Source organism: Zalophus californianus, chromosome 1 (genome assembly GCF_009762305.2).
Source record: "Zalophus californianus isolate mZalCal1 chromosome 1, mZalCal1.pri.v2, whole genome shotgun sequence".
Taxonomy (NCBI): Eukaryota; Metazoa; Chordata; class Mammalia; order Carnivora; family Otariidae; genus Zalophus; species Zalophus californianus.
Genome location: NC_045595.1, coordinates 39273979 through 39301900, shown reverse-complemented (window position 1 = coordinate 39301900; position 27922 = coordinate 39273979). Strand labels below are relative to the sequence as shown.

The window sequence follows — 27922 nt, the reverse complement described above, 5'->3', positions numbered from 1 at the left end:
GGTTGTCAGTGTATCGGTTGTTTACCCTTGTGATCATGGGACTGACTGGGAGCTGCATGCGCAGCTGCCCAGCGTCACAAGAGAGGATCACACCACGTGCCACTAGTCCTGAAAAAGATCCAAATCCAGAATTTGAAGTATGGCCTCTACTGATTGTGCGTTGCTTTCACACCATCAAGTCATGCCACTGTAAGTCGGGGACCCTCTGCACTTTGAAATTGAACAAAAGAGCGAGGATCGAGCTTATTCCAGCAACCTCTGCAGGTATTCTGTCGGCATTTTTAATCATGTAACTACAATAAGATTACCCTGGGAATTGAAATTTGTAAAATGTTTAAACTCATTACCCTATTGGCTACTAACTCATACTTCTATCACGGACACTTAGCACTTTTTGGAGTTAACTTTATTACTAGAGAAAAAAGGAAATGAACCACAACTTCCTTTAGGACAGCAGAGAGAATTCCGCCCCCACCCTGCTCTCCTCAGGAAAAAAAAAAAAGGCTCCAGTCTTCACACTTCAGTTCACTGGTGAGGCAGATGGAACAGAGAAAGAAAATCCTCTGAAAAGTTAGAAATTTAATGAATATGAACAGGGAAAACAAGCAAAACCAAAGAAGTTTCTGTGATTAAATAAATGTGGAATCTTTGGGTAAAGACAAAGTTATGTGGATTTAATGTACGGTTTTTGGTCTTTGATGTTTACTGTCTATTGTGAACCTTGAGGAGGATACTAGGACATTTTTCTCAAATGTATTTCTTCAGGAGAGCTCCATTTGCACCTCTTGGCAACTGCTCTGGGTTTCTGTAAAGTCACATTTTGACTACAAGCCCAGGCTAGGTCTTCAGAAGTTTGAAAATCCTGTTTATTCCTCACAGTCCCCTTGAAACCCTTTCCTCCTCCTCCTCGGAGATATTTCTTATCACCATACTGGATGTATTTTCCCTTTTGCACAAAACTCTGATGTACTTTGTACTTTTTTAGTAGATATCCTCTAGTTCCTCATTCTGGTCCCTGTCTTACTCGCCTTTGTTTTCTTGCAAAATTTCGTATGGGGCCAGTTTTGCATTAGTAGACCCTTAAATATGTATAGACTTGAATTTCCATTCTCCCTCATAAGGAACAGAAGTGAGAGAAGCTTCTGGCTTTTTTCCTAAGTACTGTTGATTTCCTCTCAGTGGTGCAGCTCTGCAGAGGCAGAATTGGGGCTTTGGGCAAGATCCTTTTGATCAAGAGGTGGGCTTCTCAGGAGCTTGGGTGCATGTGGCAGTACCCTCCTGTCCAGTCTGTGGATCTTGGACTGTGGATGATTACAATTAAAAAAATTAGGGTTGGGGGATTGTTATATGCTGTGTCTCCCCCCACAGTTGAACCATTTGCTCTGCTTATCACTCTATTCAAGCATGTTCGTGTATTTCTTAACCCAGTGAGATAGTTTGTTCAGTTTTGCCAAAAGCTGGTGGGCAAGGGGCTTATCACATTCTTCAACAGGTGAAAAGGTGGGATGAACCTAATTCTGTTATAATGCAAAACAAATCAGTTAAATTGATAATGAATATTATTTAGAGTTTTATAAACTTCTAATGTTACGTAATTTTCTAAAAATTAAGAATTTGCTAATTCTTTCAAGAGAAGATGGGTCATTTGTTGGGTAGGAAACACCTCTGATTAAGATTTTAATGGTTAGTCCTGATATGTCCTCACCCATTTCCCTACCAATTAAAAATATATTTCTAGCTGCTCTTTGAAGGGAACAGCTTTGGTCTTGATTTCCTGTATTTGTCATTCCTGTGAGATATTTCCTACTTCTAGGATGAAGATGACTATTGATGTGTTTGTCTTTTTCAAGTTTTCCTTACTAGATTATAGGTTTGGGATGTATATACATATTGAGATAACATGGCTGTGACTTATTACTAAGAACAGTTAAGTATAATTTTTAAATGTGTTTTTTATGTTTGATGGATTTATTGCAGTAATAACTCATTTAAGAGAACAAGCTTCTTGTAAAGTCGTTTGGAGAAGATACTGGATGAGTGGCCAAACACTGAGTGCATAGTAACCTGCTTCTTTAACAATTGTATTTTCAGTTCTAACCTGTATTTTATAAGTGCATTCCAGGCTCCTTTATTGGCCCTTTATTAACAGCAGGAACAATGGGCAGGTGCTGAGTAGCAGAAATGGCACTGCTGTGGCACACTCATTGACATAGACGATGAAGAGTGTGGCGTGGACTGTAGGGGCTTGGAGGTGCTCTGCATACTTCTCCATGGAACCTCATTGTAATTGCCTAAAATAATCAGAAAAAGGTTAAATTATTTTCCATGTGTATTTAATAATATGAGAAATATAGGGTATAATTTTTAAAAGCCCCCCCCCCCCCCCCTTTACACTGTTTGGCCCTGGGCAGATTTACTTACCTGGAAAATTGATTTATCACCACGGGTACTCAATAAATGTAATGTGGCAATGAAGGCTTGCCTTTTTTTCTTGTTGGAGTATTTATGTAGCATCATATTGATATGAAACTTGGGGAAATATTCTTTCATTTTTACTAAAACCAAAGTTTTTAAAACTTGAATATGTATGCAGAAGTGAGTGTGAAAACCAAAATAGGTCTTCTATACTTGTCTCCCCAAGTGTTTGTTTTGCTGGTCCAACATTTTATCCTCAGCCCTATGAGAGGAATGTAGGACTGGTCTTTTCTTTTTAACCAAGGCTGAAGGCTGTGGTTCTTGTTGTAAGTTATACTGCAAATTGAGAAAAAGAACCAGAGCTGAAATTCCATTTTCTTAACATCTAGGAGTCTTTTCACTACACAAATTTTATTTAGATTAAGAAATACAAGAGGGGCGCCTGGGTGGCTGTCGGTTAAGCAGCTGCCCTCAGCTCAGGTCATGATCCTGGGGTCCTGGGATCGAGCCCCACGTCCGGCTCCCTGCTCAGCAGAGAGCCTGCTTCTCCCTCTCCCTCTGCCTGCCACTCTGCCTACTTGTGCTCTCTCTCTGTCAAATAAATAAAGAAAATCTTAAAAAAGAAAAATACAAGAAGCAGATTATCTCCATTGATACTATTTTGTGAAATCTTACTGTCTGATCTCAAATCTGTTATTCCAGTTTGTTTGAATCTCTTCAGAATTTCATTCTGTCATCTAAAGTGGTAGCTCTCTTTTCTAGTCTTGTTACCTGTCTACTGTGTCTGTATCTTACCACTTATTTTTACAAGCCTTTTATATATAGTATGTATACTCTTACTCATCTGGGTCAATTGAGTAATTTATAGGATTTCGTTCATAGTAGTTTCTTAAAGCTGTTTAGTTCAGAGTCAAAAATGCTTTATTTCATTACTCTGTGCCAAGTAGTCATCTTTACCTCATTCTCTTCTGAGTTCTTATATATAAGTTAAAACATTAACATATTCTTTGGGCATGCAACCCAGCAGGCTTCTGGTTTATTTATATTTAACAAACGCAGTTTAAACACAAAAGTAGAGACAGCAGTCTCCCTGACCATCACCCAGCTTCAGCATTAATCTATTGGCAAGCTTCTTGATCTTCAGGAATATTATAAAATCTTACTGTTTCTGGTAAGCCACCAAACATCCTAGGCAAAAAGTTGGCTGAACATCATCAGTCTTTGGGGAATTACATGTTAAAACCACATTGAGATACTACTGTACACCCAGTAGAATGACTCAAGTTAAAAAGACTGACAGTACCAAGTGTTGAAGATGTGGAGCATTTGGAATGCCCATACTTTGCTGGAGGAAATGTAACACAGCACAATCCTACTGAAAGATAGTTTGGCAGTTTCTTAAAAAGTTGAATACACACTTGCCACAAAGTTTAAATATAAACCTGCCATAGGAATTTTAGCCAAGAGAAATGAAAACATGTCCACACAAAGACTTGTGCATGAATGTTCATAGCAACCTTAATCATGATAGCTAAAAATTGGCAATAGCCCAAATGTCCATCATTAGGAGACTCGGTAAATAAATACAGCACCACGGGTGAATCTCAGAATATTATGTTAAACAAAAATAGCTATACACAAAAGAATATATGCCATATAATTTCACATAAATTTATGTGAAACTCTGATTTAATCCATAGTGACAGAAAACAAATTGGTGGCCTCTTGGAGCTGGGAGTGTGGGTTGCCTGGAAGGGGGTCACAAAGGAACCGTGATTGGGGATGATTACTGCTATATACGTGTGTCAAAACTTAAACTGTACTCTTAAAACTATGTGCATTTTGTCTTCCATAAATTGTGCCGCCTTAAAGTGTATCTTAGGCAAAAGTTGTTCCATTTAGCAGACCATAGCACCTGTTACTCTTCCTACCTGCCTCCCTTATTTTTGTTTGGATGGCAGGTGATCATGCACCTGTAAGCAAGTGGGGAGTCATTTTGGAAGTGCCACTGGTTATTTCTTCTAAAGCTGTGGACAGAGCTGCACAAAGGGGACAGGAGGGGCTTCTTTGTTTCCCACGCCATGGGCTGTTTACTCTTTGGAGCATGCACTCAGCTTTGACTCTTGTACCCTTTCCTATTTCCAGTTTCTTCCAGAGCCTGAAATTTGCCCCCACCCCCACACCCCCGTGCCAGAAAATGTGTTTTATGTTTTAGAGAACATTTTCTAACTAACTGAAAACCATCATCATTCCTCCTGGCAATTTTACCTCTGGCCACAAAATGTTCAATGATCAAGTATGTCTTTAGAACGCAGCAGTTTTCTGTTAGTAGAAGCATTAGATTGGTGAGTACATTAAGAGAAAATGTGCTCTCTAGCACTCCTGCTTGCTTACTTGCTTAGACATCATCCGATTTCTGTTAATAGTTGTGCTGTCTGGAATATAACACTGATTGGGATAGGATGTATGCAAGTGAGAGTGTTTTATTCCTTTTCTAGCTGGGCTGTAGTGGTTTTGGGGACAGTGCTTAGGAATGTAAAAGAGTCCTAGGAGTAGTTGATCCGAAAACCTGGACTTTAACGGCTCGGAAAAGGATGAGGACTCTTCAAAAGAACTGAACCTGAAGAAGCTGGAACAATTTCAGCAACAAAGTAAATAATGGTAGTATTGGATTTTATTTATTTTATTTTTAAAGAGTTTATTTCTTTGAGAGACAGAGTGAGCAAGAGAGAGAGCACATGAGCAGGGGCAGAAGGGGAGGGAGAAGCAGGCTCCCTGCTGAGCAGGGAGCCCAACGTGTGAGATCATGACCTGACCCGAAGGCAGACGATTAACCCACTGTGCCACCCAGGCGTCCTGGTAGTATTGGATTTTAATCTGTGAAAAAAGTAAATACCCATGAATTCATACTGGTACAGATAAATGGGAGAGAAGAGACTGCTCGTACCTACAGAATTCCAGTTAAGTATAGAAGGAGAGAGGGAATTAGAAAACCACCATTAGGCAAAAACAAAACAAAGTAGTAATTTCTGCACAATCCACATTTGGATGCTAAAGTTAGTCACAGTTTGAGGAGAAACTGCATGTTCTTATATATAGTCTCAAGATACCTTTTTTAAGATGTTGATTTAAAAGACTATAACTTTAAACAAACCTGACTAGCACCGTCGTAGCTAGGCGGTCATGGTTAACGTCACAAATAATAACCCTTTGATACAACGCGTACAGGAGGACATGCGTCTTGGCCGTGGGGGTGTCAAAACGTATGACCTCATTTTGATCATGAGGAAATATCAGACCGAAAATGAAGGAAATTTCTGCAAAATAAGTGACCAGTACTCTTCAAAGTTCTCAAGGCCGTCAAAGACCAGGAAACTGAGGAGCTATTGAAGTAACAACAGAATGCAATGTGGGGAACCTAAACAGGATGCTGAAAGAAAAAAGGACATTGGTGGGACAAGGGTTGAGAATAAAAAAAAAAGTGTTCAGAAGTACCTGGGTGGCTCAGTGGGTTAAGTGATTTGATTTTGGTTTTGGCTCAGGTCATGATCTCAGGGTTGGGATCAAGCCCTCTGTCAGGCTTCATGGTGGGTACGGAGCCTGCTTGAGATTCTCTGTCTACCCCCCTGCCCCAACTCATGTGCGCACACTTGCTCTCTCTCTCTCTCTCTCTCTCTCTCAAAATAAATGTCCTTAGTTAACAGTATTGTACCCTGGTGTTAATTTTTTTGGTTTTGATAGTTACGTTTATATAAGAAATAAACAGTAGGAGAAGCTGGGTGATGGTTATATGCTAACTTGGTACTATTTTTGCAACTCTAAAATTAATTAAAAATGGAACATGTAAAACTTATTTTCAGACTTCTGAAACAAAGCATTTGAAAAATCTCTCTTATCTTTGCAAGTTAGTGAATCAGATTTTCAGCAAATCTTTGAAGAAAGTGAAGTTACAGTAGTTTGGCTTAGGTGAAAAAGTCCATTTCAAACTTGAGTCATTTTTGGAAGTCCCCAGGATCCTTACCTTTACCTACAAAGCGTGCGAATTGGCTTACATTGATGCCAAATGGAGACACCTGATTTGGAGTGGAGTACCACCTTGAAAAGTTCTATTGGAATAGTGGGGATACTTCATATATGCACTATACCATCATCTCAGTTTGTACACATATCTCTTTGTAAGTGAAGGATTTAGATAAATCTGTGTAATTGGAGAGCTTGCGGGTAGTAGGAGAATCCCACTTGATGCCACAGTACTTACTCTTGTGATAATGTGGTTCCGGTAAGGCTAAGTAAGCAGATTTATTAATTGTGCAATGCTTTGAGAAGTCATTTGTTATTACCCATAGATCTTTTTACATTGTTAGAGAAATAGAAAAGATCAAGAGCATTCCTTAGGCTTGACTTCCTAAGAATTTTGTACCAATTCATTGGTAGATATTTAAAAATAACAGGCATTGTACAACACAGTGTCAGGGTCTGCTTTCTTCATACCTATATAGTTGTGAGTATAGGTTGGATATGTTGAAATAGTTGGGATATTTGAGGTAGGAGGAAAGGTGAAGGGGCATATATGTAATGTAGTGAAGGAATAGAAGAAGAGAAACATGTCTTTTGCAAATGCGCAAGATCCTTGCAAACGCACAATCCTTGATTAACAGATTCAGAGACCTGTTTTTTTCAGTCCTCATTTGCTGCAACTTTAAATATTATGGCTGTTGTTTCCTGGAATCAATCAGTCTCTGTCTCTCTGTTTCTGTATACCATTCTCTTTTGTTATCCTCACTTTCACTGGCTTCAGTTCACTTCCCTCCCTTCTTGAGATTCACTGGGTGGGCAGTGTGGGTTGGTGGAAAGAGCATAAACTTGGATTAAACTCCACCAGCTTTGGCCTTCTATTTAAGGTTGGATGACCTTCAGGCTTTGGTTCCTTCAGTGACTTCAAAAAAGTTGTGAGAATTTGAGATGATAGATGCAGGACACTCAACACAGTGCCTCTTCTCAGGATGCATTTCATTGTCGATTACTTTTCTTCTTTCCTTTCCTCTTTTAAACTGGGAGCTGTTCTGTCCCTGGGGTAGGTATTTATATTCATTGAGAACCTCCTGTGTCTTAGGCTTTTGCTGGGGAATGGCAATATAAAAGATGAGTTGTACAAAGTCCCTCAGTTTTGAGGCCCAGAGAGAATGTTAAGTACAGTATTATTATTATAAAATCTTGTGTTACATGCTGATACAGCATCTGTCTGCACCACAATGTACAGAGGACATGCATTCCTGCAGCCAATATTAACAGGGCTACTGTCAGGAAGCAATTATTTTGAAGCAAGTTTGGGAAGTATAACAAAATTTAAAATGTCAGTATTGCCTCAGAGATGTTCATCATCTCGTAAGAAGAGACAGATAAATAGAGTGGTATTATAATGTAGAGTATTAAGTAGTAGAGGTAGATCAGGGCATTTGGGAATCTTGAAAATCTGGCCACAAAGTGGTATTAGCCAGGAGAATTTGCAAAAGTGGAGGCATTTGGTCTGGGTCTTCAAGTAGGTAGGGTTTTGCACATCAGTTGCAGGGAAGGACATTTCAGAAGCTAAGGGATCAGTAGATAAGCAAGGACAGCAAGTGGTAAAAGGTATCTTCTGAAAAAGCTGAGCTAAAGCACACGTGGCTTGAGCTAGAACTCAGGAGCAACCTGAGGTGGTGAGTGTGGAGAAACGGTGAGCTTGAGGAATGTTGGAACTGAATTGAGGGGAACCCTTCGCATCAAGTGAGGGGATTAAGATTTACTTCTGTAAACCACTGGCAGGGGCGGAGCTTTTAGACAAATAGGCAGTTACACTTTTTCAGACACTTGGTCTCAGTAGCGTCACGTGAGATTAACTAGAGGGAAGACTGAAAATTAGCGGTGGGACACTGCTTAGGTCCTGAAGTAGAATGGAGGAAGACAGTGAAGATGTAGAAGTGGGGTAGGAGAGATTGAGGCAAGTGGACAGTGTTGTTCTGAGGTAATGGTGTAGCATGTGAATAATGAGGAGGAGAGAATATACCAGAGTATTCCCAGGAAGGTGTTCTGAACACAGTAGTAACAAATGTTGGCACTGAAAACGTTAGGCAGCACTCATTATGATAGATTTGTGCATCAGTTGGCCACACTTAATTGCTAGGAAAGTTGTTCTGAGAATCTTGCTTAAGTTAAAATATTTATGGGTAGGGGCTGTGCACAGAATTAGCTTTTTATATGGAAATGTTTATTAATGTAATTTCTTTGGCCCTTCAGAATTAGAGGGATTCATTCTAGAAAGAAGTGGCTTTCAGTATTTCCCAACAAATGTTTTCTTTATCTAAAGCAGATTTTGATACTTGCCTGACTAATTTCTTAGGCACTAAGATAAGGTGCCTACTTGGACGTGTTTGGGTGTGATACATGGGTGTGATACAGTGCTGACAGTGTATCTCAACATATCCTCGTCTTTATTTAGGCTTCTGTTCTTACTCAGATAATTCTCATGATTTTCTGGTTTTTCGAGAAATGTCATTCACGTGTAACAAATAGGACCAGATGTTGAATTCAAAGATTCACTGTACTGTTGAAGTTGATCCCTGAAGTCCCATCTGCACCCTGTGCCGCACTGTCCCACACTCCGCTTGCAAAACAAAATCACAGTTACCGAGTTGAAGGAATTCTCAGACTCCAGTGCTAGTTTCTCTAGCTGAGAGCTACTGGTGGTTTCAGAGTCCTCATCTTCATTCACATCTAATTTTTCAACCGTTTGAAGTAATGAGATACCCTAAAATTTCCCTGCTTACTGGAAATAAAAATCGTAATTAACCTTAAACACCCGAAATCTAGATAACCTTAGTAGAGGTGAAATTGTGAGAGATCCATCAAATAGTCTTTCCTCTGGCATCTCTTCGGTGATGGATCAGACTGGTCTCATGGTTATTAATATACAAAAGTTGCTTTCCCCCTTGGAATAGGTGCTACACATTAAAATGATGTTACTTAGATCTGAGCAATTGGTGAGTTCCTGACTAAATGTGTGATGCTTTTTATATATGGAATTACCAAAGACCTGTGTTTAATATCCGTGTAAATGATATATCTTATAATGGGTAAATCCTTTTGTTGTTATGCAGTACAGAACTTTAATAAAATTATTGCACAGTGAGGAGTGATCATACAGCTTTATAAAAAATAGTGTGAATATATTCAAAGTTCTTCACGTTCTTCCTAAATCCCACTCTCTAATAAATAACCCCCAACAGCTAGAATCATGAACACATTACACATATTTTTGGTGAAATCTTTTGATAAAATTTTAACAGAAATGCTGTTGTAATCTGGGCTGCTTTCCCATGTTTGTAAATATTTCTGCTTCTCTATATTATATTCTTGTACAGACCGGTGGTTTTCACCTGGGAATGATTTTGCCTCCCAGAGAACATTTGGCAGTGTCTGGAGAAATTTTTCCATCAAAACTTGGGGGTGGGTGCTACTGGCATCTGGTAGGTAGAGGCCAGGGATGCTGCTAAATACGCCTCAGTGCTTAAGCACAGCCCCTACAGCAAAAAATTACGGGGTCCAAAATATCAACAGTGCTGAGGCTGAAAAAAACCTAGCAGTAGACAGCCTTTCAAAGTGATGGCAGGCTTTACGTTTTGATTACCAGTGATTTAGGAAACCCATTATAACATCATAATTTGACCAGGAACTAGCTTGTTAGAACTGTTATTTTCTAGGATATACATTTTTGTTTTGTTTTTAAGGATTAGAGTTGAAGGAATCCTTAAAGATTAACTTAATTAAGCCTAACCCTTTAATTTTACCGGTGAGAAAACCAAGACCTGAAGGAAGACTACTGACTTGTTAGACCTCAGATTCCTTTAAATTATCTAATCACTTTTTCCCCTTTGAAGATGTACTAATTCTTTTGTGTGGTTTGCAAGTGCCCAGTTTTGTGACATGAACTGTAATTTCAAAGTGGTGAAATGCATTTTAAGTGGGATCTGTGACAGTTGTAATTTGCAGAGTAGATTGGATTGCTTTAGTGTTTCTCTGAGAGAGAAAGACTTGGCTCATCATTGGGTTTATTTGCATCTGAAAATGTGGTTTGCCTAGAGATCTGTAGTTTCTGTGATTCCTCTTAAATCATTAACATGATTTATAAGGTAATTTTGTGTGTCTTTTGCAGGAGAAGAGAGAGGTCGTATCAGAGTCACTAAACCAACAGCATAGTTTGTAGAAATGTACCTCATGATGTTTAATCCCGTTTTTAAAAAAGAGGCTAAATGAGTTACTAACAGCATAAACTGAAAACTTGCCTCTACCTTGAGAACAAATACTCTAGTTGTCTGTATTAAATATTGAATACAGGTGTCTTAGTTAAAGGAACCTTTAGAGATCACTTGCTTCTAATCTCCTTTGCCATTGAGGAAACGAAAGTTTGGAGAGGGTATGTAACTCACCCAAGGTCACACTGAGTTAGGTTCCACAATAAATACAGAAAGCAAAGAGGGGGAGAGCTTAGGCATTTCACCTGTTAAGTCCTATGATCCAGCTTGTGTGACAGGGATCACCCCATAAAACACAAAGGACCCTCACCAGCGATCTGGGCCATTGGAATCTTATTTTATCAGTTCCTTGGAAAAATGAGCATATATCCACACACATCCTGAGTGCACAGCACCCTGACTCAGCATATAGTAGGCACAAGGAAAAACATGTTCAGTGAATTTGAAAACAAAAGCCAGAATACCAGAGGTGAAGCTGGGAGAGGAGACGGCACAAGGCATGCTGTGTCTCTGCTCCTTTACTCAAGTGGGGTTTGAGACGTAGAAGATGCTAGCCCAGGAAGTAGGGATTGGATGCCTGTGTGGGCTTTCTCTTCAGAAAGAGGGGGTGAAGGGAGCTGGGGCTCTGCCACACCTGTGTTCTCACGGACAGCATCCTCAGACGGTGTGCTGCCTCCTGTGTGGCAGTGACGCTGCAATGCTGCTCAGACCAAATCCAAAAGAAGCGTTTCAGTCTGAACACTGAAGCCTTTCGCAGTTGAATTAAATTTATGTTGAAAATAATGAATGGAGGTATTAAAAAGAAATTCAGTTAGCTGTCTTCAAAGAAGGTCCAGTTTAAAAACAATTTAGGAAACAGTTTTCCTTATAAAGTCAGCTAGTATATTCTTAATCAGTGAGTGGGCTTGCTTTTGAGAAATGGCTGTGGGAGATCTAAAGGGCATATTTATTATGGGACGTTTACTTAAAATATTTGAATGACCACAATAAAAATCTGTTATTTTAGGCACTACAGGGGAGAGGAAATAGAAGGATGCCAGATTTATAGTCTGTGGTTGAAATGCTTTAAGTTCTCATGTTTAGTAAGTTTAAAATTTTTCTTTATTTTCAAACTTTTTTAACCTGCATTTGGAGGTAATGTTGCTTTTCATGTTTCTTTTCTTCGCATGTTTCGTTTAAGTTTTGCTGAGGAGAATTTAAGCTTAAGAAGTGGCCTTCTAAAGTGTCTTCTTTGCCTGTAATAAAGCAAGACTTGCACAGTAAGAAAATTTGGCAATTCTAGGATAGCAGTTCTCAAGCTTTTTGGTCAGAAGTTCTGTTGATAAAATTATTGTAGATCCCAAGGAGCTTTCACTCATATTGGTTGTAACTATCTATAGATATTTTCCATAACAGAAATTAAAACTGAGAAATGTTTGAAACACAAGACTGTACAGTTGACCCTTGAACAACATGGGGGTTATAGGCACCGACCTCCCCTGCCCAACCCCTGCAGTCACATCTGCATATAACTTTTGACTCCCCCAAAACTTAATTAACTACTAATTGCCTACTGTTACTATTTCTTACTGATAACATAGTTAACATGTATTTTGTATATTATATGTATTACTGTATCCCTACAATAAAGTAAGCTAGAGAAAGCATTAAGAAAATCATAGGAAAAAATGCATTTACAGTACTGTATTGTATCAAAAAAGATCTGTGTATAAGCAGTCCTGTATAGTTCAAACCTGTGTTGTTCAAGGGTCACCTGTACAAACATACATTTCAGCGGCGCCTGGGTGGCTCAGTCGTTAAGCGTCTGCCTTTGGCTCAGGTCATGATCCCCAGGGTCCTGAGATCGAGCCCCGCATCGGGCTCCCTGCTCCGTGGGAACCCTGCTTCTCCCTCCCCCACTGCTTGTGTTCCCTCTCTTGCTATGTCTCTGTCAAATAAATAAATAAAATCTTAACAAAACAAAACATACATTTCATTAGATGTCAGAGCAGTGATGTCACATGTCATGTAATCTTTGGAAAGTGAAAAGGCAAGTAATGTTTTAGAATTATTGTGGAAATTATTATGGAAAATAAAATTATTATGGAAATAGTTTTGGTCTTTGTAGATAGACCCTCCTTGAAAAGGGCGTAGAGGACCCCCCCCCCCCCCCCAGGAGTCTCTGTATCACACTTTGAGAACCATCAGGCTAAGATACTCATTGCTACCAGGTTGTTTTTATAAAATAGATGTCTTGGGGTGCCTGGGTGGCTCAGTCAGTTAAATGTCTGCCTTCAGCTCAGGTCATGATCCTGGAGTCCTGGGTTCCTTCCTGCTTGTGGTCTCTCTCACTGTCTCTCACTCTCAAATAAATAAAATCTTTAAAAAAATAAATAAATAAAATAGATGTCTTTCAAGACTGCAAACCACCTGTAGCTCCTTTTGCCTATTGAATGTGTTTCTGAGTTACAGAGAGGTTATATAGTGCCTATACTTAGTGGTTATTTGTAAAGTAAGTGTGTTTTCAGGGCATAAGACATATTTGAATATTCAAAATAACAATTTTGAATCTAGAATAGAACATTGCTGATTCTGCTGTTTATTAATGATGCTTATTGGAGCCAGTTGTTTGTTCCTAACCAAGTTGTATCTGGTGAGAGTTTATGTAATACCGTTAGGTATTGTACAGTTGGTCTGGTGACTTACCCTAAAGACATTCTCTTAAAAGGAATATCTGCAAAATGACAGTTCTGATACTGATATGCAGAAATATTGGTAGCTATGTTTATGAGGATCCTTAATGCTGCTCTTACTGCTAGATAGCATGATTAACTTGAGGATACTAACACATGTGAAGGATTTATGTCTCTACAACCATTTCCTAGGGCAGGCTTACCAAATTCTTTCATTTGTAAATCTTGCCATTTGCTTCCCAGTATCTGAGGACGGGTGGTAGACACATCTGCAGCTGGAAAAGTAGTGCTTTGAAATGTATACATTACTTTTAAGGGGAATTATTTTGTTGAGTATCTGTGCATTCTGTGTACATGAACTATGATAAGCTAAGTGAACTTCACTTCGTTTAATCTTGACTTCAACTGTATTAAATGATATATGGCCCCATTCCCCTTTTGAGTAACTACTACTACTAGCTCTCAGTAGTGGGGGGCCTATATTAAGTCCAAAGACTGTCCTAACGCCAGAGTGGGCTCTCCCCATCAGCTGTGTGTGAAGATGGTGGAAGGAAAGATATGTGAGACAAAGGGGATGGTTTGGGTTTTTTAAAAACTTGATAGTTGGAGTCAGACTTGAGAGAAAGCTTTAGTTTCTGGTCAGAGTAGAGTGGTACAACCTAAGTCAAGGATGTGTACTGTTGGGAAGGAGTAACGTAGAAAGATAACTAAGACGCCTTGGGTCACTTAATGGCTCATTCTAAAAGATAAGCCAAAGGATATGGGAAACTTCATGAAGATAAGTGTGTACGTGAGAGATGAAAGAACATTTTCTTTACATTTGGGAGGAAAAGAACGGCAAGAAGAGATACTGTTGGGGAAGCAGAGAGACATTGATAATGCCATACCATGTATGATCCTAGCAATGTTAAGTGATAGTTGACTTTTTAAAGTTATCCATATTATAATGATGGTTGGGTTCAGTGAAAGTCACAAGGTCATACAGGTTTCTTTTTACCCTGGTGTGCTGCATGGCCTGACATTGTGGCAAGAGCAGCTCTGGGGAAGGCCACAAGTACTGATCTTTCACAGCAGAGCCAGCTAGGTCTGAATGTTGACATGGGCCCCAGCTAGCCAGCTGAAAGGGCACTCTGGTCATTGGGACTAACAACTGGTACAATGAGGTCTTGTGTTTAAGGCATCATGGAGGAATTAGGTTGGGGACAGTTTCATCTTCCATAGCTGAACATACGAATATTTGTTTGTTCAGTGGTCTGTTTAGATAATCAGTCCTTAGAAATAGTGGCAAAGAAAGCTCTTAACTAGAAAATCCCTGGGGATTTACTTTTGAACCAGATTATCTGCTGTATTTCCTCATCTGTTATTCTTCGTTGGGCTAGTTGATCACCTTGGTGATTCTTAGTAATTATACTGTCCTATAACACTGCAACAAATATGAAAAAGTACAGAAATTAAGAGATTAAAACCTTTTATTTAAAAAAGTCTCAGCCTCACATGGCATAGCTGAAAGAATACCGCACTATAGTCTGGAGATTCTGCTTCTCTTTGTAGTTGTTAACCCTCTCATTTTTTATTTTATTTTATTTTATTTTTTTAATTTTTTTTTAACTGGGAATCTTGCTGTCTAACTTTTGAAATTGTTGAGGATAAAGTGAGATGATAGTTATTTAAAAATAAGTAATACACAAAGGGGGAAGAGCCCTAAAAGTGACCTATTAACTTTAAATCTATACATTTCTAGATTTTAAAAGTTTTCTATCACCTTGTAAGGTCTCGTGGTCATTGATGTTGGAGCCGGAATTCTAATTTCTGTTTCTGTTCCCAGCATTTCTTTTCTGGGTTATCTTTGCTCTTTTAAAAAAATAGAATGGGTCAGGAGCTGGTGGGTAAAATGAACAAAAAACAGGTTGTTCTTGTAGGGCCTCTTTTCTGTATTAGTCATCAAAGCCAGGGCCATTAGTGTGTCTTGGGCAGTGTTGTTGACCCAATGTGTACATTGCCTTAGAAGTAAATATGGACATTGCTATGTTCCCAGCTGGTATGTTTTTGTTTGGGGGCATCATTAATACAAAAGTTCAGTTACTGAGTGGGGTAGAATCTGTCCTAGCTGGCCTAGTACATATGTATAGGATGACCTTTTGATGGGAAAATGGGTCGTGTGCAGGTTCCTTTTATATTACCATGTGATACATCATAAAGAATCGTGGGCTCCTGATAGGAGTGAGCTAATAGTGGAAAGACATTCTCAGAACTGTTAAATTCTTGAAGTTGCTAGTTCTTCAACTAACAGATTGCCAAGGCAAGAAAAGGGTTGGGTAGTTGTAAACATCCAGAGAACTCGGGAATGGTATAAGCTGACTTAGTGAAGATGTTTTATAAGTTTGTAAAGCACCTTTAAAAAAAAAAAGGATGAGTTGATTGTCTGATTCCAGAGTCTTTGCGGGGTATTTTAATTGAAAAGTGAGACACCATATGGAATTCCCTAAGTTGGCAACATGCACAAATGATAATTTAGGAAAAGCTGAACATAATCAAGGACAAGATAAAATTTGTTAGAGATTCTTCTTGTTCGTTGTTGCCTGAACCACAAGAAAATGGGTTTGTCTTGTTGCTTGTTTGGTAGCTGAGATACAGAGAAGTGCATGAGAAATGAGTTGTAAGAGCTCATGTTCCTCTGAGCTGTACACAAGCAGACAAGAGAAAGGGTATATGGTAAACACCTCTTAAAAAAATAGGTTTGACTAAAATTAAAAAAAAAAATAAAAGAATTTGCCTGTGTGCCCCTGAAGTGTTGTGAGTACACATAACAAAAACAATTCAGAAAGATTGTTTTGTGCTGTCATTTCTATTCATTCATTCGTGTATGTTCAAACTCTGAAATTTTTTCCTAGTCTAAAATTAAGGTTGTCCCTACATGAAGATTTGCTTCACTTTTTATGGAATGGACTCTTCTGAAATATTAGCTGGTTTTTTTTTTTTAAGATTTTATTTGTCAGAGGGAGCGAGCACACAAGCAAGGGGAGTGGCAGAGGGAGAAACAGACTCCCCACTGAGCAGGGAGCCCATTGGGGGACTCCATCCCAGGACCCTGGGATCATGACCTGAACCAAAGGCAGACGCTTAACCGACTGAGCCACCCAGGCACCCCAGTATTAGCTGCTTTAAATGCAAATACATAGACTTGTTTTCTTAATGATTTGTTATTGAAATTTCACAGCAAATTTTCATTCGTAAATGTTTATTGAAACAGCAACAATAAACCTATAAAATAATTTTAAGACACCTTTTTTCCATTAAAAGTCTTGAAGAAGATACAAAACACTTTATAGTGTCAACTTTATTCTTTAAAGAAAGGAAACTAGGCCCCCTGTTTATAACATTTCTCAAATAGGGTTTTTCATTTGTTTGGTGGTGGTAGTTGATTGGCTTTAATTCAAGGCTTAGACATCTAGAGCTTAAGCCATGTGCTTTGATCTAATGCTTTCCACTGTATTGCTAAGGCTATTAATTGCTTATTTTAGGCTTGTTAGTTGAGAAACAGGTAATTTTGAAGAACTCAGACTGGCACCTGCATATTGAAGAATTGACTTTTTGCAACATGTTGAAAGTTGTGCCCATTAAATGTGCTGTCTGTGTGTTGTATGACACTTACAAGACAGATGAGGCAATGTAAATCTGTGGAAGGTGATGGATTTCTTACTGATCTGCAGTATCTATCCCATCTCATGATAAAGGTTCACTTCTTCCTGGGAATGTTCCATAGGCAGTGGAAAGCATTCTTGCTAGCCCTCCTGCCCTTTTATCTTCCCTTAAGGACAACGAGTCCTTTCCAGAACAAGGATGGTGAGGCTGAGGCGTCTGGCATTCTTGGGGAGTTGTTTAATGAAACTGCAGACTGGGTTAGCCTTGATTTTTCACCCTGGTACCCCAGGCCCGAGTCTCTCAGACAGGCGTGCGCGTGCACACACGCACGTGCACACACATCTGGGCTCTTTAAAGGCAGGAGACTCATTTGAGGTTACCTTCCATAACAGGAGTCCAGAGAGAGTCCAGATAGATCTGGGTTAAAAATCGCAGCTCAGCTACTTAATTGTTAGCCTTTAGACAAGTTTCTTTTTCTTTTCTTTTCTTTTTTTTAAGATTTTATTTATTTGACAGAGAGAGACAGTGTGAGAGGGAACACAAGCAGGGGGAGTGGGAGAGGGAGAAGCAGGCTTCCCGCTGAGCAGGTAGCCTGATGTGGGGCTCGATCCCAGGACCCTGGGATCATGACCTGAGCCGAAGGCAGATGCTTAATGACTTGAGTCACCCAGGCGCCCCGACAAGTTTCTTTATCTTGCAGCTCCTCATTCTTCTTACTTTGTAAAGTGAGGATAGTCCATCCCTCCTGGAGAGGCACTGTGCTGTGTTCCCTGCATGCTGGCCCGTCCTGTGATGGCCGTGCGAGGGCTCTGCCTCTGCCACTTCAGGCAGTTCGCGGGGTCTTGTCCAGAGGAGCTGGCACGGCCTCACTGGAGCAGAGTGCCATTCTCGTGCGGATCGGACATTCCCGTTCTTCCACGTGCAGTCACAACACAAGCCTAGGAACAAGAAGGGGACAGGTGGCAGGACAGGCGACACCAGTTCCGACAGGGTGGCACTTGGGGGGTTGTGTTCACACTGGTGGGCCTTCTAGTTTTCTTTACCTTCCTCTTCCAAAGTGGTTGGCTTTGCCTTTTGAACCAGTAAGTATAATGCACTTTGTTCAGAAACACTGTGCACCTTTTAAAAAATTTTTTAGGTGTGGGGTACCTGGCTGGCTCAGTCAGAAGAGTGTGCGACTCTTGATCCCAGGGCTCTGAGTTCGAGCCCCACATTAGGTGTAGAGATTACTTTAAAATCTTAAAAAAAAAATTGGTTAGGTTTATTTCCTACCTCATCCCCGAGCCCTGATTTTAGAAGTTCTGTGGGACTTGTTGGGGGTGGGGGGGAAGTTGAAAAAGCTGCTGTAGTCATTTAAGTAATAAATGCTTGTCTGTTGTGGAGGGTTTTTTGTGGGGAGGGTGCAAGTAATGCCTGAGGAGTTAGGTTGTTAACTTTGTGACATATATGACATAAAACAGCAATATTTTTGACACAACACAGATGCTTTTAGCAGACACCCTGTATTTCTTGCTTATTTGCTTATTATCAGATCCCAAGTAGCCTTGGGTCCTTTTCATTTATGAGGTTGTGGCCTGGTAGGCTATTGGAGAACAGCACTCAGCTTCACCATTCTAGTCCAATATCCATTTTCCTAGAAGCAAGTAAGAACAGTCCCATCGCTTTGCACATGTGCTGCATATTAAGAATTATAGCTGAACTTTACCTTCTGTACATGTAGATTTTTTTTCCCTGTAGATAACTGGACTATGGTGCATGTGCTGAAGAAGAATTCTGACAGTGTATTTGTGGAAGTGTTAGGGAATGATCACTAGGGGCAGAACCACACAGACACCTCACCTGTTGTCCTTGGTATGCCCAGAGCCTTGGCAGGCCGCCCTTGTTTGGGAGTACTCCGTCCTGGACAAGCATGATGTCTGGCTGGTTGTAAGCTTCTTTATGGCCCCCACACTCATGCCCCCCCCCCCACACACACACACACTCAAGATACAAGTAACTTTTTGATGGAGGCTACACTTGTGGTGAGCGTAGCATATAGAGCTGTTCAATCACCTGAAGGTAATATAACACTGTATGTCAACTTTATACTCAAATTAAAAAATTAAAACAAGCCATTTCCTTCTCTCTCTGATCATCACTAGCTCTCTTTTCTGCTCTTAGTGCCTGCTATTCACTGAACCAGACACCACTTCTAATGTCCATGGTTTCTGATTCTCTTCTCTGACTTCTTTTACCTAGCATCCCTCTCCCGTCTCAGAAGAAAAGTGTCCGCATTCCTTTTCCAGGACTGTTTTTTTTGTTTTTTGTTTTTAAGATTTTATTTATTTATTTGACAGAAAGAGACACAGCGAGAGAGGGAACACAAGCAGGGGGAGAAGGAGAAGCAGGAAGCCTGATGCGGGACTCGATCCCAGGACCCTGGGATCATGACCTGAGCCGAAGGCAGACGCTTAATGACTGAACCACCCAGGCGCCCCATCCAGGACTGTTCTTGATTGTACTTTCTCTCCTTTGCCCACCTTCATCCTTTTCCGCCTTTTGTGGCGTACAACATGATTTAAGTCTCCTTTTCCTATAGAAATCTCAAACCTGGCGTGCTGCTTTCGGTAATGGCCAGAGCCATCCTCTACCTCAGCACCATGATTCTCAGAGAAGGGTTCCTGTTTTCCATCTCTGTACTAGTCCTCCTGCAGGCTGTAATCCATCAAGTCTTTGCAGCTCTTGATTCCATGTGGCCTGCTGTCCTGGAAGTCAGCATTGACATCCTCCCGATCACCAAAGCTTGGACCCTCTTGTCTGTTCTCATTTTACTTGGTCTTTCTCTGCTGTGGTCACCTATTTATTCATCCAGTAGATAATTTTATTGAGTACCTGCCACCGTGCTGAATGACATTGTGACAAGAATGATTAAGATGTGATCTTGCCACTGAGGAGTTTACAGTTGATTGGCAATTTCAGTACAGCATTGTGAGTGACAGAACTTTTATGTAGGGTGTTCTAGAGTGAGACAGACCCCTCTAACTCAGATTGGGTGGGCCTGTTGATTAGGATGGCAGTTACCTTTGATTCTGTCACCGTTGAAGGTTTTCTTAGGCTGGTGTCCAGGTGTCCCCTCTTGTTTTTGCATATCAGAGTGCTCTGGAATAAAGTGCACATACTGGCTTAACTGAAATTCTCAAAGTGTAGTTTTTCATAAAGTTTTTATGGCTTTTTCACAGTATTAACTCTGGTCGAGTTACTCATTTTGACACCTGAGTGTTGTTTAGTGTATGGCATTTTATTTAATGGATTTAAACTGCTCTGTAGTCCCTTTAGACGGCTGAATTGCTGATTTGCCCCCATGAGTGTGAAATGTTTGGTAGTGGTGATTATCTTCCTTGTAAGTATCTAACACATTCATACTTAACTCTTTGGCGGAGTAGCTGCCGCCTTGCTTTCAGAACCTGTCAGAAGAGAAGGTTACCTTTCATGTGTGTGTTTGGGGACGTGGTGGCTTAGAGTAAGTACATTCCTCCCTTTCCCTAGGGTACTTGACGTCTGTGTTTGCACCTCTTGCCCAGTGACAAGAGACTGTGGTCCACGCTGAGGTGTACCTGTGACTGGGTTTCACGTGTGCCACGCCATGACCAAGGCCTGTGTTGTTGGAGGCTGATAGGAAGCTTGATATGAGATTGCATCTTCGTTGATCTGTTTTCAGGCAAAGCCACACTAGCACCAAAGAAGTACTGAAACAGAGCAAACCCAGTGCCTTCCATGCTCAGGCTCACGTTGGTGAGCTCATGGGAGTGAGCCATCTGTCTCCTCCTCATCCACCCCACACCTGCTCTCATGAGCTCCAGGAACATGGGGGTTAACTTAGGGGTTCAGCATGTCATGTATCTAGCGGCTGTTCTGTTTTTCCAAATTTGTTGGTTTGTCATTCCCCCCCCCCCCGCAGTGTTCCACCACTGGCCTTCCCACTGATGAGCCAGACCTAGGGTGTCCGGTTATGTTTTCTGGCCCAGTTCTCCATCCTGGGGAATGAGAGGGAGCTGTAGGGGTGTGAAGGTGATGGTTACATTGAGACAGCCAGTCATTCACCTCATTAATGACCATCTGAGTATTTGTTTCCTACCTTGTTTTTGGAGACTTTATTCTATTATAAATGGCAGTCTAGATGGGAATATCTTTGAAAATGAATATATTATAGAAATAACACATAAGCTCTTTCTCCCTTTCCCATTTGGGTTTGAATGCTCATGTATTGTGCAGAGTGTTTGGCAGCACTTAGAATTTGTAAACAATAGTGTTAAGAGCCGGTGTCAGTTGGAGATTGGCGGAGACGGAATGGTTGATGGTACAATGAATGTATCACTTGTCTGAGGTTTTTTTTATAGTGACTCTCAGTCTTTCACCCCTTGGGAGCTAGTAGGAACCACAGTTACCTTTTATTGCTCTATATGTGTTGTCCATGCCAATCACAGAGCTGCAGGGGAGCCGAGCAAGTTGGAATAATTAGATTGAGAAGTGAATGTCACACTTCTAATTTCATTCTCCTTTCAAGGGTTTACCAGTGTCCATTTAATAAAATGAGATTAACCCTCTGCAGCAGGAGTATTTGAAAGCTGTCAGTCAGTATAATCTTGACAGCTCAAAAGAAGTAGTGTTGTCAGCACTCTTAGAAACAGTGTCATGTTTTATGGGCTGAAGGAGTTTTTTACTGCGAAGGGATGTGTATGTTTGAGCACATGTGTATGTGTCATTAAAGGTAGACATGTATACAGGAGGTGGATTTGAAAGAGGAAAAGTTTTACGGACTTATCCATACTGCACAGAAACAATCATGTAGAAATAACAAGTAATTTAATTTCGAGTTGCCAAATACTAGTAATAAAACACCTAAGAAATTATAAAACCAAAATTAAAAAAAGAGAAATAATTTATAAAGCGAAGAATGATGTGTCTTTTCTTGAATGTTCTAGAAAACCTCGGATCAATTCTCAGCTGGTGGCACAACAAGTGGCACAACAGTATGCCACCCCACCACCCCCTAAAAAGGAGAAGAAGGAGAAAGTGGAAAAGCAAGACAAAGAGAAACCTGAGAAAGATAAGGAAATTAGTCCTAGTGTCACCAAGAAAAATACCAACAAGAAAACAAAGTAAGTTCCCATTCCCAGCTAACTCAGCACAGTAGATATTATTTTGCAGGTGAATCTAAGCTGTTGCCTTTTTGTGTCCCCACCTTAGACCAAAGTCTGATATCCTGAAAGATCCTCCGAGCGAAGCAAACAGTATACAGTCTGCAAATGCTACAACAAAGACCAGTGAAACGAATCACACCTCAAGGTATTTGGAACTAGAATGAAATACAGCATTGATGCTCTGATTTACTTGGTCCTAGTCAAGGACCCCAGGGCGGTTTTGTGCCTCTGGGTTTGCAGGCTGAGAACGGTGTTGGGGGGCGTGAGATGGGTATGGGCTGTCAACTTTGAAGACACACGTGTGTGTATATGTGGGCTGTTTCTGTATCACTGTGGCTACAACATGAGAAAGATAAACTGATGATAGTTTTGCATTGGTCCAAAGCTTTGTTTAATGGTGGTTTCTGTTGCTAAAGTAGTAAGCTTTGGTATGTGTGGTGGCAATTTATGAAGTCTCGTGTGTATTGATGAAGAAGTCGCTTTGAATCCATAGCTTATTTAATTGGCTGTTCCCCGGGGTGTTGCTTTCAGGCCTCGGCTGAAAAACGTGGACAGGAGCACCGCACAGCAGTTGGCAGTGACTGTGGGCAACGTCACCGTCATTATCACAGACTTTAAGGAAAAGACTCGCTCCTCCTCGACATCCTCATCCACAGTGACCTCCAGTGCAGGGTCAGAACAGCAGAACCAGAGCAGCTCGGGGTCGGAGAGCACAGACAAGGGCTCCTCCCGTTCCTCCACGCCAAAGGGCGACATGTCAGCAGTAAATGATGAATCTTTCTGAAATTGCACATGGAATTGTGAAAACTATGAATCAGGGTATGAAATTCAAATCCTCCACCTGCCCATGCTGCTTGCACCCCCTGGAGAATCTTCTGTGGACATCGGCCTCTTAGTGAAGCTGCCAGGATAATTTCTGCTTGCCATGGGCATCTGGCCACCAAGGAATTTCGCACCCTGACGATTACTCTTGACACTTTTATGTATTCCATTGTTTTATATGATTTTCCTAACAATCATTTATAATTGGATGTGCTCCTGAATCTACTTTTTATAAAAAAAAAAAAAATCTGCTGTGCACAATTTTCCATGTACATTACAACTGGTTTTTGTTTTTGTTTTGTTGGGGGGAGGGTTGGGAGGGGGAGGGAACTTTTATTTATTGTGTTCACAAACTCCATCCTTTCAGCATATCCTTTTAAGTTTAGTTCTTTCTTCCAGTTATACTATGTACTATCAGTTTTGATATAACTATATATATATAAATATAAAATTATATATAAAGGGTTATTTGAAACCAATCCATGGCAACGCTGGTGCTTGATACACTGTGAAGTGAATACAACATTGAACAGTTAACAGATCTGGGACAGTCCCTTCTATGAAAGTGCTGAAATTAAATTAAAGTCAGTCTTACATGAAGTCTGTTCCAACCCACGTGGGAACTTGACTCTCTTCATCTGTCTAAAGAGTACTGGACGATAGAAAAAAATATATTTTTTAAACAATGTGATCTCAAATTTAAAGACTGCTCCAGATAGCCTGCATTTGCAATGGAATAACTGACAAATCACACATGGTTTAGTTGGGAGGGCTTTGATCGTTCAAAAGTAACTAAACTAGCTCCAGAATGCCAAGTATTCGTGTAAGTTCCGGTTACATGTTAACATTGCTGTTCTTACATAAGCACTCATGAAAATATGGTATTCTGTAACTCGAATTCCATCCATTTTCCAGACCTCTACTCATGACTGAGGTAAATATAAATTGTCTCTTAGTTTTAGGATTAAAACCGTCTAAACTGTGTTTTTGGTCCATAAAAGAAGCAACTCCCTATTTCCACTTTGCACGTGACATTGCAGTTGTGGTTTTCGTAATTGAAATTGGTTTGCCTCGTGTCCCCTCCTTTTCCTTACCCTACCAATTTAGTTATGAGAATTCTTTCTCTTTCTTAAAATCTCTTGTTTGCTTTACTGAACAAAGGTTATCAACTGCACATCCAGTCCCGACATGGAGCTTTTCAGTGTTTGGAGACATTTCTCAATTCCCGCTGTGGGAAGGAACTCAAGTGGTGAATGGTTTAAGCACTAGCAGCCAGAATTGCAGGGAAAGCTCATACTTCCTGCGAGCCTGTGATTCTTTCTTTCTCATCATAAAGATAGCTTGAGCAAATTCTTTCAAGGTTTCTTTTCATTCATTTTTTACTGTCTTGCGAAAACAAACAAAAAACAAAGACCACTAACAGGGATTCTACCCCCTCCTTATTTTTCAAATGTTTTGTTTTGCTTTGTTTGGATTTAGGGTCTCTCTTCTGTTTGACTCTTAGATTCATATCCACACGGTTCATAGGCTTCAGAGTCATTTCAAGCATGGGAACTTGGTGTTAACCTTCCTTTACTTTAACATACTGAAGGATTCACGGGAGGGCAGCCAATTTGTGATGAAACGCCACGTTTTGGTGTGAAAAACCTGGTTTGCTTAAGAACAGAAGTACTTGTCTGTGGAGGCAACGAGTAAAAAAGAAACAATTAACAGCTTGATTTGAGTAGCCAACGGGAAAGGTTCCTTTCACATTTACATTAAAACTATTCTGTAGTCACTAATGCACCATAATTCAAATTCTGTTCTCAAAGGTATAGACGATAAAGCAGTGCCATTTGTTGCTGTGGTCCTATTCTCAAATGCACGGACAATTGTTCCCCTCTTTTTAAAATAATGCTTGTATCTGGGATGCAAGCTATGCTATCTTTTTAAATACATTTTTAAAGTATTTATTAATGAACCAAAGGAAATCAGATGCTTTCTGTAAGCATCAGAATATATAATACATAGTGATTTGACTATGAATTTTAAATCCACATTTTAATATTAGTGGGATATTGCAAAGACATTCCTTCTAAAGTTTTAATATTCCTTTTATTAAGGGTCTCAGGGAGGGTAAATTAGTCAGCCATATTTATTTTCCAGAGCTGTAAGGAATTGCTACGTTTTTTAATTAACTTTTTAAAAAAATTTAAATGCCACCAAACTCATGTGGGTTGCACTGCTTTTTGAACCAGTAAGTGTTGGTATGCACTTTGTTCAGAAACACTGTGTACGTGTTCAAAATTAGTTTCATGTAAAGTGATTGGACCCCTAGATTAGTGGAAAAAGCTGATTAACCAGCTACTCATAGGCTGCTAATTAATTCATTGCCAATGTCTTGGTTTTTCAGTTTTGCCTCCGTGATAAATCAATACATGAAAGAATGGGGAGGGGTGAAGGAAGGGAGGATTGCTTTAGAACAGGTGAGATGAGATTGGCATTTGGCTAGAACTGCAGCTAACAGTGGGACTTGTCGACGATGTTACCGCTCCAGTCCTCTAGCTGCTGTTGTGTCTTCTGTTGAGGTAGTGAGGTGGTAGGCACCTTAAACTTTTAGTTTCCAAAATTGATGACATCCCTCAGGCATGTATTCTGGAAATGGAATTCCTGTAACTTCTTGCATTTGCAGTTTGCCCTACAATTAGTAGGCAGCGCGTAAAAACACTAGTGTAGATTATAAAGATATATATTAAAAGAGGACCAGAAATACTTGGTATTCAGTGGCACAGTAAGCAGGTTATAAAAACAAAACAAACAAAAAAACAAAAGCACAGTGTTACGCTTGCAAGTTTCCATTTGTTTTAATACCACACTATCTTTCACACTCTTGCGTGCGTGCACGCGCGCGCACACACACACAGAGCTTACCTGACTTGCTCTGCTTGAGTCATGCAGTTTTTAAAAAAGGTAAAGACGTCTTGACACCCACAAAATATTTTAATCAAAACCTTTCAGTTTCAATCTGGATCTTTAAAAACATTGGCAGAAGCTTCTGTGAGTTTAGTTCCACTAAGATGTTCCACCTGCCTTATCAAGACCATTCTCAGTCTACTTTTTTAAGCTACCGTATCTTAAATTATTGAAAATTTATTAATTGCTGAATATATAATAACCTTTGCTTGTATGTAACCGAAAATGGTTTAAGAGCCAACATTTAGAATATGACAATGGAGCTGAACAGTTTTTAATGCGCAAGCAGTTCTGTTCTTGTGTATGACTTGTAACCTTAATTTACTGTGTAAAGATGGTTACATTATTTCCTTAGCTTTGTTTGTTGGAGACAAATAGAGAATGCTTGTTAAGTATGTCCAAACATAATCTTATCTTGTGAATTTTTGTTAATGTATTATACGAGCTATATTTTTCATTTGCCCAGAAAGACAGCTTGTATAACGCTTTTGGAAGTTTCTGCTCTGTAACGTCTTTAGAGCTGACAGTCTGTTAGGTTTGTTTTTTTCTTCATGCTAAAGTGTCAGTTGGTGGTTTTGTGAACTGGTCAGAAATTCACAGGTCTTAAATGTTTTGGGAAAATTTATATTGGACACTGCTCTTTGTCTAGCAAATAAAAGATGTTAATATATTCCTGTTACTGGCATGTGCACGACTATGTTATTAGAAGCCACTTTATCATTTTCCTGCTTTAAATAGAAATGTCTATTTATGAATTCTGCTTGTAGTTTTTTCACAAATAAAATAGTAAAATTTACATGGAAATCTTTATTTTCTTGTGTATAGATTTTAGCCCTTAGGAAAATGGTTACTTACTGTACTCGGATTTTTAGCTTGTGGGATATTTACAGTGGGAGCAGGAGGCTAAGGAGGACTCGAGTTGTTTATCAGAAGTGCAAGTTGATTTGGGTGTCTCGGGACATGTGTCTAAGCTGCAGCAGCAAGCACGATTGAATGAAAGAATGTCCAGATTGGGGAAGAAAACCAACTAATGTGTGTAAGCTCTTCTTTTGAGATCGGTTGCAGTGATTTAAAGGAGATGATGGCTGATGGTTCAGTGGATGACTGAAAACCCTCAGAAGACACCCCGTTTCTGGTCACATGCAGTTAGGTACACTGTGACTCGGATGTCAGCGAAATGCAGCATCAGGCCTAAAAGCCACACAAGCAGCTGGGGGACTGCTGCCCAGAGGCCACGACAGTCGCAGTAGCCTTCCAAAGAATATGGAAACCACTTGAAACACTTCAAGATCCACCCCCTGATTACTCCTCTTTGTCCCGAGTTTGCACTTGAACTAGTACTGAAAGGAAGACCGTGTAAAATGGTGCAGGACGCCAAATTGGAAAATGGGCCTGTCCTGGTAAGAGGAAACAGCAAACTACATTCTCCTTTGTCCCTTTTCCAGTACCGAGTCCTAACCCGTGTCTCACTGCTCAGAAGTCTTAGGAAGGATCTGGAAGGGTGGAAGGGCAGGGACCAGATGACATCTCATGTTTCCCAGGGGCCAGTGTGGGTACAGATGGGCGATGGGCTGTACCCCTCACCCCTCAGCTTTCTTTGGTACCTAAGGAGTCCTGTAGGAGGGTCCCCACTGCTGGTGGTACCGGCGCCACCCTTTTGGGGAGGATGGAAGCTGCCCCTCACCCCAGATAGAGGCATACACAGAGCAAGAGGTTGGCCCTTTGAGTGAAAGGGCAAGGATGTCTGTTAGGGAAAGAGTATGGATCCTTTCTAGTCACGAGGACAAGAGGGGAGGCAAAGGCTCCTTCCCTCTTGCTCTCGGCTAAACCCCAGCGTTGACAGGTCCAGACCCTCCACTGAGGAACGCCTGGCTAGGATGTGACATCAACATGGTAAGACACTGGCTAAATTGGTCTTGGTCAAGGATAGGGTGATCTCTGAAGCTAGGAA

The 27922-nt window shown here is 40.4% G+C and overlaps 1 protein-coding gene across 1 annotated transcript in view; it reads left to right on the top strand.

Moving 5' to 3' along the window:
* Positions 1 to 26767, top strand: part of LOC113917920 (RING1 and YY1 binding protein) — a 75752-nt gene extending 48985 nt beyond the window's left edge. Inside the window, exons 3-5 of the mRNA XM_027586013.1 lie at positions 21979 to 22155; positions 22244 to 22342; positions 22729 to 26767. Of these exons, the coding sequence (XP_027441814.1) occupies positions 21979 to 22155; positions 22244 to 22342; positions 22729 to 22981 (529 nt within the window). The 3' untranslated portion in view covers positions 22982 to 26767. The remainder of the gene's footprint in view (positions 1 to 21978; positions 22156 to 22243; positions 22343 to 22728) is intronic.
* The last annotated feature ends 1155 nt before the right edge of the window (positions 26768 to 27922 follow it).